At 32.6% G+C, this 12,738-nt stretch overlaps 2 protein-coding genes across 3 annotated transcripts; one reads left to right on the forward strand and one right to left on the reverse strand.

Annotated features, from left to right (window-relative positions):
• On the forward strand, nucleotides 1-2,991 carry LOC101208798 (protein SODIUM POTASSIUM ROOT DEFECTIVE 3). Of its 2 annotated transcripts, none has more exons than XM_031883769.1 (4): nucleotides 1-476; nucleotides 864-1,086; nucleotides 2,056-2,131; nucleotides 2,476-2,616. In XM_031883769.1, exons 1-4 carry the CDS (start codon nucleotides 127-129, stop codon nucleotides 2,586-2,588), a joined length of 762 nt encoding a protein of 253 aa, XP_031739629.1. In that variant the 5' UTR covers nucleotides 1-126; the 3' UTR covers nucleotides 2,589-2,616. The 2 variants fall into 2 exon arrangements, with proteins under 2 accessions (XP_031739629.1, XP_011653614.1); XM_011655312.2 differs by having other exon boundaries at nucleotides 5-476; nucleotides 2,492-2,991.
• A 1,567-nt stretch (nucleotides 2,992-4,558) lies between these two features.
• LOC101208558 lies at nucleotides 4,559-9,698 on the reverse strand. The gene is made up of 5 exons (XM_004142164.3): nucleotides 9,262-9,698; nucleotides 8,014-8,102; nucleotides 5,998-7,917; nucleotides 5,668-5,845; nucleotides 4,559-5,324 (listed from the first exon to the last, which is right to left on the reverse strand). The coding sequence occupies exons 1-5, from the start codon at nucleotides 9,338-9,340 to the stop codon at nucleotides 4,705-4,707; spliced, it is 2,886 nt and encodes a 961-aa protein (XP_004142212.1). The 5' UTR covers nucleotides 9,341-9,698; the 3' UTR covers nucleotides 4,559-4,704.
• Nucleotides 9,699-12,738: the final 3,040 nt, after the last annotated feature.

The following is a 12,738-nucleotide window of genomic DNA, read 5'->3' on the forward strand; positions in this document are numbered from 1 at the left end:
ATTCTTCTCTTTTTCTGAACCACACATATAGTGAAGTTCATACCTTTTTATGTGAGAGATAAAAGGAAATACCAAAAAACCATTTTATCCAAACACACACAAAACTCTCATCTCATCATAACAATCATGAAAACCATCGATTTCTTCTGCGCTTCCCAAGCCTCCACCGCCGTCGACCAACCTTCATCTTCCCCCGCCGGAAGATTCATCGACCGCCACAACCCCATCATCGCTGACGCCAGACGATCAAACGTCACTTCTAGAACAACTAATTTCCCCAACCCTCCATGTTCCTCCCAATACTCCCCCATTAATCCTCTCCCTTACCATCAACTCCATGCCGCCGCCGCCGCCGCCTCCCCTAATGTCGCCGGGGACCAGATCCGGCCGTCCGGCGTCTCCGGAAATCATAAGGATTTGAAGATGAAGAAGAAGAAGAAGAAGAGTTCATCCATTATTACAACTGACTTTGTAAGGTTTGTTCCTTCCTTCCTAATTTCAAACTCTTATCCATTCCCTTTAATTCATTCATTCTCATTTTTATTCATATTCATTTTATTGCCATTTTTATTCATATACATATCTAAACTATTTGAGTATATTTTTACTTTTTAGTGCAAATGAGATGATAGAGATTTGTAATCAACCCTATGATAATATTTTTCGTATAATTTGGAATAATCAATAGACGATACTTTGATTCATAGTGAAACTATTTTATTGATTTCATTCCTAGAAAATTTAACAGATTAAATTTAAAGTTTTTGTTTATGGAAAAAGAAATGGAAGCATTTATTATGAATTGGTATGGGAAATGAAATTAATTAATTGAGAAATAATAATAATGTAGTTTGACCACTCAGGTGGAGCTGTGCAAAGCCCAGTGATTTGGCTACGCCTCCTGGGTCGATGCGATACCTTTTGAACGACAAGTCGGTTCCTGATGGTTCCATGGATCGGATTCCCACGCCTATCCCAATTAACAAAAACCAACCTTCATCTAACCCACAAGATCCACACCATTCTAAACCAACGCCCCAGATTTCTTCCCAGGACGACTCCAATAAATCTCCACCTTCCAATCAGGTTACTACTTTTCATCCAATTATTCATAACAACAACAAAAATTCAATTCTGTCCTCAGTAACTATTATAAATGAAAAAGTACAGAATTTCAAAATCTTATTTTTTTTTTTCATGTTTTATAAATATTTTGCTATGGGTCTACCCAAAAAAAAATTTTGGATAGTTATATCAAATTTGCTATTTTTATAATTCTCTTTGATATATATATATATTAATAAATTATTCATATACTGGTATCTTTCTTTAAATTCATGTAATAGTAGAATATAAAATGTAATTATAATATATCAATTATTAGTTATAAAATATATTGTAGATTTATTAAATAAAAAAGAAGAAATTTGTCCAAAAAAAAATCAAAAAATTGACAAAATATTTATAATGTGTAATAAATTATGTCTTTTGCAATTAAAAAATAGGACTTAAGGATGCAAACTCTAAATATTTATAAAAAACTTTCAAAATTAGTTTTTTAAAAAATTATAAGCTATTTACACACAAAAAAAACTATTTATACTATACGACAAAAAAATTCATTAAACAACAAAAAACTCACTGTATTTGGTGAAATTAGTTTGTCCATTTTGCAATTTTTTATAATTTTTCTTTAAAATTTTAGATATTAAATAAGTGTAGATTTCAAAGTTTAGGAACTAAAAATTGTATATAAAATTTTATTTATTACGTTTTATATTTTTTTCGAGGAGAAATTGTAAAAAGTTAATTTACATAGAAAAAAAAAAGTAAAATTTTGGTTGTAAATAATTTATCAAAATTTTCTATTTTTGAAAAATGTATAGAAAAAACAACTTTTGCATTATAAGATAATTATAGTAGAATGATTTGGGAATATTATTGTGAAAAAGAAAAAAGGTAATATTTTTGTGTATGTGTAAAATAATACGATGAAATTCAATAATAATAATAAATAAATAAAAATAATGAATTAATAAGAAATATTATTGTCAGGTTGTTGTTTTGAGGGTATCATTGCATTGCAGAGGCTGTGAAGGAAAACTTAGGAAACATCTCTCCAAAATGGAAGGTATGGCTAACCCTAACCCACCATACATACATACATATATATATATATATCTTTTGATAGGCCTGACTTCAATGTTGATAAGATTAAAAAAATAAAGTTATTTAAAACATCAAGAGAATCAATTTAATTTTAAGTTGATATTTGTAAACAGTCCTTCTTTTTGTCCTTTCTAAAAGCAACAAAAGTAATAAAATGGAGTTTACTCTTTCTTATGAAAACTCTCTGGTCCCCCAGAAAAAAAGATATAACTTTATGTATTGATTTTCATTCATTTTTAACCTTTTCAAATATTCGAAATTATACCATTTTAGTCCATATTTTGTGTTGATTGAATGAACTATCAGTGATTTGTAAATGTAGGAGTGAACTCATTCAACATAGATTTTGCGGCAAAAAAGGTGACGATAATGGGAAATATAACGCCACAGGGTATGTTGGAAAGTGTATCGAAGGTTAAAAATGCCCAATTTTGGCCATATGCAGACCCAACTCCAACTCCAACTCCAAACCCTAATCTTAATCAAAATCATCACCCAAATGTATTGAAAAAAACCTAATAAAAATTTTCTTTTCTAGCTTTTTTTTTTTTTAATTCTTCTAAAAATATTAAACGTATGTTTATTGTGACAGTTTGATTATTATTATATATGAAAATGTTATTTACTTGAAAATCTAAAAACAAAATCATTACGAAACCAATAATATGGTGAATAATGTATATTGTTTGAGTAGAAAGAATCATTTGAGTGAGTTTGTTGGTTGGTTTTGTTTAAAAGCTTAGATTAGAAATTTATGAATTAGGAAATAAAAACCCCATTGTTAAAAGGGGATAACTTAAATATGTTTTATTGGAATTTTAATTCCTTGTTTTGGTGCAATTATTATATGGAATAAATATAGTGTTTTGTTTGCCTTCTCAATTTTAGTATATTTACCTTTTTCTCTTATAGCTGTTGGTTTACATTCATAGATTGATAATAATAATAGTCTTATTCCAATAATTCACAAAGCACAAAATCAATTATTTATATATGTATTATATGATTAAAAAGATGGTATGATATATGATTAATTTGTTGTTGATTTAAGGCTAACTCATGTATCTCAGTTAACTTATTTAAAATTTCAGGATAATAGTACATTTTCAATTAATAGGATTATCTTTTAAATTTATGTTATCGATTGTTTGCATGACATTCAGAAATATTGAGCAATATTATCTTTCAAAATCTTATACCGAATTTTGAAATTTTCCTCAAATTTGATTTTCTATATATCATATCTTATGTCAATTTCTTTTACACAATCTCTCAAAATATTTATCCTCGTTTATGTGTTGCTTAATTATATAAATTTTCAAATGAGTTTACAACTAACGTATAAACATATTTGTATAATAGTTGTTGGCAAAACTTTTGAATTGTGTAATATTTGAAAAAGATTATGTTGATGACCATCCATCCAGTTCACATTAAACTAACAAATTCCACAATTATCAATTTTTAGACTTTTGGATGGAGAACCATTTTTTTCTTTCAAATATTGTTTAGAATTTTGGTATTGGAGATTCACTGAGATAGAAAAGTAGAAAAAAAAAACAATATTTATACAAAATCTTGGTCTCCATCTCGAGCAAGAAAAGAAAAACTAGTTCAACTAGATCCGTGAAAACTTTAATAGGTTAGTTTAGACAATTTCCTCCCAACTAGTTAAGATATTAGTAAATTTGACCAAAATATTAGAGTTTCAATCCATCTTTCACCACTCCTACCGTCCTACGGGCTCTAGAACTAAAAATAAAATATGTACATTAATATTTAATTGATTTGAAAGATATGTCATATCATCATTTTAATTAGAGGGAGAAACTATCATTATTTTAATTAGAGGAAGAAATTATTTAAAATCACAACTAACTTTGAGTAATGCTTACTTTAGCTATCCTTTTTACGAAGAATTTTAAAGGGAATCAAATATTTCTTCTTTTTGTAAAAAAAAGTATTATCACGTCATAATTTGCCATTAAACACAAGGGTGAGTTGCATAATGTGATTGAGTGTAAATGTGGATGGTCTTTGTCAACAAACTGACTTAATGGGAAATATGATTCGTTTATTATGTTTCGAGTTACCCTTATCAAATTGTCTAAGTATAACTTGTAATGTAATAATTTAATCTTGGAGCTTTATTTACAATAATGCAATGCTAAAGTAAGGTTGCGTTTTCACAGACTCAAATCTTTCCACCTTAAAAAATGTGCCACTGGGAACAGAAAAGTTTACAACTCGTAACCTCATCATATTAATACTTACAAACTTTCCTAAGAAGAATAATTTAGGATGGAACTTGAGGACACAATTGTACGCCCTATAGAATAGATAATGTTCAAGTAAGATGGTAATAATTTAGAGTACCTATTAAGATTTCTTTTGAGTGAGAGAACAGAAAGGTAGGGTCATTCATTAATTCCATTTATTGAAGAAACGAGTGTTTAACACAACATTTCATCTACACATTTCATGCTATGACCTTTTAACATTTAAAAAAGAAAAAGAAAAAACGAGAACTCTATATCACATTGTGACTATTTCATCTAAAACCTCATTTATCATCAACCTTTCAATTTCCCTACCTATCGCATCAATTTCATCTCCTAAATCCTGCCATTGTGACTCCTCCTCTACTATATCATTCCTAACTGTTTGGGTGTGAAGAAACTTACATATTCTGTTTTGGAGTTCCTCATTCTTCATCATCCATTTCCTAGCAATCTGTGTTTTTGAACCCCTCCTCCCTGCCCATGGCTGGGGATCCATGAACTGTTGGCTAATTGTCATTATTCCTGAGTATATCTGGTCGAAAAGTAGCTTCCGATCAGACCGTGTCGTTGAGGGAGCTACGCTGTGCTTTTCTTCAAGCTGCTCGAACATCTTCGGATCGATAGGGCAATCGGAGGAGTGCAGGGTTGCTAATACAGCACTTGCATTGCAATTATTATTAAGCCCTGCATTGGTTAAGATGTCAAGTAAATAAGAGAACTCCCAGCTATCGTTTGTTCTCCATGGACCCTTCTTCTCATCTGGTGGTAGCTCGGAAGATACTTCTGTTGAATCTTCATCGCTGGATACGACCATGGGACCCTCTGTAAATGCTTCAGATTCAAACTTGAGTAGTTGAAGCTGCATTCGGAGACCTGGAATCAGTAGGGGAAACTAAGTTAGAGGGCTCAAAAGAATAGCATATGAATGAAGATTCTTGTTGAGATAAAAATCCCCAGGGTATGTACAGTTTTGGAAAAAATGATACACAGCAAAGAAACTCCCTAGAATATCATCATATTGTAAGTTAAAAAGGAACAATATTATTTGCTTTTACTCAACCGCGGTTCAATTTTTAATATCAATACGAATATCGATGATTTAATCCATGATGGGATAATATATTTACAAAAATATAAACAACATTCAATTTCCGACTATAAGTTTACCAAAGGATAAGAGACTGAATAGATACATACAATATAAATAGCCAACTACCTTGGAGGTCCGCGCTAACACTCTCAAAACATTCAGAACATGAGGAGAGATCATCACCAAAAGCAGGTTCTAGAACTGAAACTGGACTTGGCTGATCAGCCTCCTTCGAGGTAGCTGGAGATTCAAGAGCAGGTACAGATTTGTGCAAGAGCACGGGACTTGCTACTGATGGCTCTTCCTGAAAAATCATAAGACATTCAGAATGGGAAACGCCAGCCAAAATGTTTACTAATTGAAAATGGAGAAAATGCAAGCTCACAACAAAAAGATAGTGTGATTAATTTATATAATAAAAACATTTAAAGATCAGGTATAGAAGTAAAGACAAACCTCTTGCATTGTATTGTCTTGGTGGTCAACACAAGAATTTCGAACTGTTGATATGTGCTCCGATGAGTCTAACTCCAAGTCATTAGGTGTTTCATGAAACGTCATTGTGCAGCCATCTCCATCATCCTCAACACTTTGAGAAATTGGATTTCTGTCATTGACAGAGGAACAGGAGGCCTCAAACTCTGTAGAAGCGATTTTAGATGAACTGTGGTCAAGAGAGTAAGTATTCGTGCTAATCTGGTTTCCCTTAAATGAGGGCGTTATCTTGCTGGGTGTTGATTTCTGCCATGGTAGGCATTCCTTCTGATCAAAATTGATTTTTACAGCCTTATTGTTTTCCCGTTTAAGCTCTTTTGAGATTAAGTGCTTGTTAGATCGGTGCACTGTTTTAGGTCTTCCAAAGCCAATTGATGAAGCAGGAAGAGATCTCGACCTGGTTAGTTTGATACGGTCGTCTTTCCAGCCATCATTGCTGCTTATGCCAAAAGGTTCAACCTTTTTACCAGGTTGCACATCGTTCGAGAATTTCCCTGGGAATCCCTCCTCTGCAATTTGTGCATACGAATCTGCAAGGGTAACTTCTTTAGCATTGGCAGCTAACATGTCAGCCAGGGTGCTGCCTCTACTAACAACTCCCTTATCCTCAGAGATCCGAGAGGATCTCCACCTAGCAGTGAGTCTTTTCTTTGCCTCTCTACTGATTGATGATTCCTTATGACGTGAAGATGATTGTCGATATCCCATATTCAAGTTGGACGAACTTTTTAAATTAACATTCCTCACCACAGGTTCTTCTGACGATTCATTTCCAGACAAACTGCAAGAACTCTCGTCCCCTGCATATCCTTGGAAATTGGAACATGTTGAATTCAAAGGGGATACACTAACTTCATTTCTCATCTGCCTCGTTTTCCCACTAGGAATTTCTCTGGATTCTTTGCAACTGTGCCTAGATACAACTTTCTTATCTAGGGAGTCTTTCTTTCCCCTAAAATCCTTGTTTGTCCTTTCGGCAGTTTTTAAGTCTCCAAGATCTGAACATTCTTCAAAAGAATGAGCTTGGAAAATAATGTTTCTAGCATTTTGCACTTTGCCAATGTTGGGTTTGAGAACAACAATTCTCGTGGGAAGATGATCCAGTTCATCTTTACTTTCCAAAATTTGAAAAGACTTTGAAGAATGGGCGGAAAAGGAACTGTCTGAGTAGCTGGAATGGTTGTTATTCGATTTACTACTCTTTTTTGGAGGAGTTCCCCTATCTGAATTGCCCCGAAACCCAGGGTAGTCACACTTCCTGTTATCTAATGATTCAATAGCAGGTAAGCAACCATGGACAGAGCACGAGCCGACATCTTGCAAATCATGCAGATGCCTAGCAAACAACGAACCTGGTTGATGTAGAAATTTGAGTAGAAGATCTCGGTTTGACTCCAACGCATCAAGTGCATCATGAAATTCCCTTGAATCTTGTGTCTTCTCATCAGTTGATAATCGCTTAGCATCCAAGAACTTCTGCCGAATGAATGCCATTTCTGATTCAGCCACTTCAAATCTTCCAGCTCCTTGATCTGGGTTTCTACTCTGCCCTGTCTTTGACGTTTCCAAGACCTCAAAGACGTCCTTAAATTCCTGTTGATCCTTTGAGCTTCTCTTAGTCACTTGACCATCAAGATATGTGCCCCTCCTTCCCACCTTCTCCTTTGAAATACACCTCGGGGAAGAACCCTCTGATGGACATTTTTGTCGATTATTAGCACACCTCGTAGGTGGCATGCCATCAAGCCCCATCAATTTGGCGATAATGCTGGGCGACCTCTTTTTCATTTCAGTTTCTTTAGACATTTCATCTGCTAATAGTTTTTTCACTGGAGGTCCAAAAGAGCCTTTAGAAGATCGCCACCCCAGCTCAAGAGTGAACTATAAGGAAACTTTTACTTTAGCATTATACTTATTTACACCTCTTTGATATAAAAACATAATAAGCTAGAGAAGACATGAATAAAACTTGCATACCGAGTCGTCTTCTGTGATTCCACTACTGCACGAACCGGAATCACAGCCCATAGTCCGTAAGTTTCTCTGTTTCTCATTCTTTCTATTTCCTGAAACTTAATCGTACAAACTTTAGGGTGCAAATTCTATAACAGAGGGGCCAAAGTACGACAGAGCAGAGATTTTCAACGACAGAGACGCTTAGTTGATTTCAAAAACCAAGACCTAAAGTCCAGCTGTTGGATGTTATAAAAAGAGCTCTGACGATTTAGGCGAACACTAGAACATAGCAATTATTTGGAAAATTGAATCTAGGCGTGCCAAATTATCAAAACGGAAGAATGAAGGAAAGAGAAAAAGAAAAAAAACACTAGTGTTCTTGAAAGACACAAAACATAATTGGAAAACGCCAAACCGAAAGAAACTGAAACAATCATGAAGAAGAGCACCGATCATACACATACCATTATAGAAAGTCATAAAGTAACTACATAATTCACTTTAACGAAACTATAGGCGATAACCTAGCTAATAATCAACAAATTGCATCACATTTACTCCATAACAACCAAAAAAAAAAAAAAGCAAGTTTCCGTCAAATTCCACTTCTTAATTTATCCAACAATTTACCGATAACAATCTTTAAAACTACAAATCCTTCGTAAACAGAAAGAATACCAAACTAAGGAGACAGAAAGATACTCTTCTCTAAGTACCAAATTTAACAACCAAATCTCATAGTTTATTGATTTTCGCTCTTTCTTAGCAACCAAACAGAAAGATGCTTTTCACTATAAGTACCGCTAACAAAAATAGAAACACATTTCCATACCTGATTGGCCAAGAACCAAGTAAAAAGAAACACAAACAAGTACCTCTCCTAATAAACAAAGTTTCTCAAACATCAGAAAGAGAGAGAAAGAGAGAAATGAGCAAAAACTAACCCGTTCGTACAGGCAACCAAACAGAACGAACACCAAAATAAGGAGATAGAAAAACACTCTTCACTAAGTACAAAATTCAACAGGTAAATGTCCATGATTCTTGATTTCCGCTCTTTCTTATCAGAGAAACAGGACGATACTGTTCACTAAGTAGCACTAAGAAAATAGGAACACATTTAATTTGCATCCATGATTAACCAGGAAGTAAGAAAAAAAAAGAAGCACAAACACAAACAAGTTATTGCCTCCTTCTATCCTTGTAATAAACAAAGTTGATCAAACATGAGCAAAGGAGAAAGAAAGAGAGAGAAGAGGAAAAAGTAACCTGGTGGTAGTGGGGAGCGGTGAGCGGAGGTGGGATGAAGATGAGTACTAGGAAGGTTGTAGCGGGAATGGTGAATCATCTGAGTGGAAGTATCATGAAAATGAAGAGAAAGAGATGAGGAAACGAGGGAGAAGAGAAGATGGTGGTGAATGTGGGAGAGAGAGAGAGAGAATGTAATGGAGTAAGAAGAAAATTGAATGGGGGGATCCGTTGCAACTGCCGTGGGAGAGTGGAAGCGGTGAAAATGGCGTGAGTTGTGAGTCGGGAGAGAGAGAGAGAGAGTGAATTGAGCGCGTGAGGAGAGAGAAAGAAGAGAGAGAGAGAGGTGGCGGAATTTATATTTTGTATTTGAACATTCAAAAAAAGGTACCGCAGATTATAATAGGAAGTGAGAGAGAGAGGAAGAGGTTCACCATGTTCGCGGGCAACTTGTATCCTACACTCCACCTGTCATTTACTTACCTAAATAATAAATATTCCCTTTCTTTCAAAAATATATATATAACAATGGCATACACTCACCCTTTAAAATCCCAAAACTATTCCAATCAACACGTGAATAAATCGGTTACACCCGTATAATAAACAATTGTGTAGATTTTGATACGCACTCTTTGTGCATATCATGTCCATAGTCTGTGGGATGAAATAGTTCCTCATTTACTTATTGGATCTCGATCCTTAGTGGCACATAGATAACCTAAGATGAAAGAATTCAACATTTATTTTATTTAATCACGGACAAACATTGCCTCGGAACAAAAAGAGTTCTTCATTTAGTTATTGGATCCAGAGTCCTAATCGTATCGAGATGGCTCGAGACTAATAAATCGCAAGAGCATATATGAAGTTTATGAAAAAATAATGGTGCGTCATGAATTTTTCTTCTTTTGTTATATAGACCTTCAATATTTTAGGTTTTGTTAGGTTTATGTAAATTACATATAAAAGTTTTATTATTTTGTTTATTTAATATTTTTTATAATTTACTAAAAAGTATTTGTACTTATTAAGTATAGACAAAGATAGTTAATCGTGACATAAACGAATAATCTATTATTGGTAAATAAAAATTTTTGTCATATGTTACAAATATTTTTAACAATTTTACTATTTAGATTAATTTGAAAGTTTGAAATGAGAGAAAAAATGGTCATATTTTTAAATTTGGTAATGGAATTTTGTGAACTTTTAAGGTCAAACACCTCATTCATATAGATTAGGAAACATCCAATTTTTGGTAATTGAGTTGTCTCTATTATTTTTATTTTTTTCATATTGAGAGAGGATTTGAAATTTAAATATCCACAAGAGAGGACTTTATAGTTTTGAAATCTAATTTTTCAAACTCAAAGAGTTGATATATATATAGATATAGATATAGATAGGTCTTATTTTTCTTGGGGTATGTGCTCACAAGTTTAGACAAAAATAAATGTGTATTATTGTTTGTATTGGAGGGTTTGTATTTCAATAGTGATAGAATCTTGGGTTGAAAAGTGAAGTGAAAGAGGACAATGACATGGACCAAACAAAGCATTGGATTATTTGATTTTTGGAACCATTGTGTTAGAGTCTAGGCATGTTCCTATTTTGTCACTTACTCCTTCACTTATTTTATATATTTCTCGAGAAAAAAGTATTTAACGATCTTATATTTTTTAAGATTATATTTATGTTTGTTAACTTAAACGTAAACGTAAATCAAACAGTTAAGACATTAACTATGATCGGAAAAAAAAACCTACTGATTAAAAAGTACTATGATAGGGAAATTTTGTAAAGCCATCAATCATGGCTAAATGTGATTCAAATAGCACTTGATTGGGTTGGTTAATGTTTGCAAATTAAGCAAACATGTATAACATTGTAATAATTAGTCTAAATCCACTTTGTTTTGTTTATTGCTGGTTTGTTTTTTCCTTTGGTTGATTATGGCTATAAGCATATAATTAATATAGCCATTAGGGGACTTAGATCTTTGTCTTCTTTTGCTTAAAAAAAAACGTAGAATTAAGCTATTTAGCTCCTTTAAGATATGTCAAGTTGTGTACTTTTTTTGCTTCAAACTATACGATTTTAGTACGTCAATTTGATATCATTGACTCGACACAACTCAAACTAGATCGGTGAGAGGATTATAACAAATTAATAAATTAGATTTATTTAATACGTCTATTATGTGAACTTACGTTCATAAGTGTTTTTTACTTTTTATTTTTATATTATTATTTTACTATTTATTGTGTGAGAATAAATTCAACCTTGAGAAAAAGATTACTAATATCTTCACTATAACAAATTTGACATTTTTTCAATAGCAAAAGAGATCATTGAGAAAGAGACACATTGACATCAAAATGGAGTAATATCAAGAGTGTGTCATGGGGACCCTCCCGTGACACCCAAATTAATTGGATCAAAGCAAAATTATACATAAAACTTTATATATATATATATATAGATGAAGATAGATTATTGAAACAAAAAAGAAAGTCAAAAACATTGGGAAAAACGATGTGAATATATAAAATGTTGAGAAATTGATATGATTAAACACACATGTTAGAGAGAGAGAGAGAGAGAGAGGGCACTATTTTCGATATCAATGTGTGTGTGTTGCTTGTTTTGAAAGAAAGAAAGTAGTATTTGAAACACCAAACCACCTTTGATGTCTCCATCACAAATTATATTAATACATTGATGAAGGAAACTCAATGAATAAAGAAATCATTGTTGCCCTAAACCTAATTAGCCTCACCCTCATCCCTAACTCAACCTTTGTTGACTCATCCATTATTGCATGTCTTCATATGTGGGAACAACTCTCAATTTTACACATTGGATGTAGATTTAACAAGAAAATAAATTGATTTCTCACTCACTTATCAAAAGTGTACCCTCTTGATATGCCATCAATGTTTATTCAAAATTTCAAAATTAACATACAAGTTAAAATGAAAGGAATTAAAAAGTAATTAATTGTATCTTTACGTAACTATATTCAATTGGGTTCTCAATGTATATATTCAACATTGTAACAGTTACAAAGGTGAAAGAGAATAAGTTTCTTTTATCAAATTAAAATGTAAAAGTAAGTTAAATTAGTCCAATCCAAAAATGATGCCTTTTTTTTTAATTGCTTTTTAATTATTGTCATCACCCAACTTTTTATCTTATAATAATTCAAAAGGCTACAATGTTTTTGGACAAAATCCACATTACATCATATAATTTTGATTAAATTTATAAGTCTCAATTCAAAGAAGGTTAAAGATATGAAAGAACTTATTAGACATTTAAACTATTAAACACAAACTTAAAAGTTCACATATCTGAACTATCAAATATTTCTTTTAAAGTTCATAAACCAAATATACAAAAATAACCTTACTAACTAAATTTAAAATTGTAGTTTAACCTATAATTCACTTAACATGAGTTCCACAAAACATTGTTGTATATGTACATAAACCA

This window comes from Cucumis sativus, chromosome 4 (genome assembly GCF_000004075.3).
Source record: "Cucumis sativus cultivar 9930 chromosome 4, Cucumber_9930_V3, whole genome shotgun sequence".
In the NCBI taxonomy this organism is placed as follows: domain Eukaryota; kingdom Viridiplantae; phylum Streptophyta; class Magnoliopsida; order Cucurbitales; family Cucurbitaceae; genus Cucumis; species Cucumis sativus.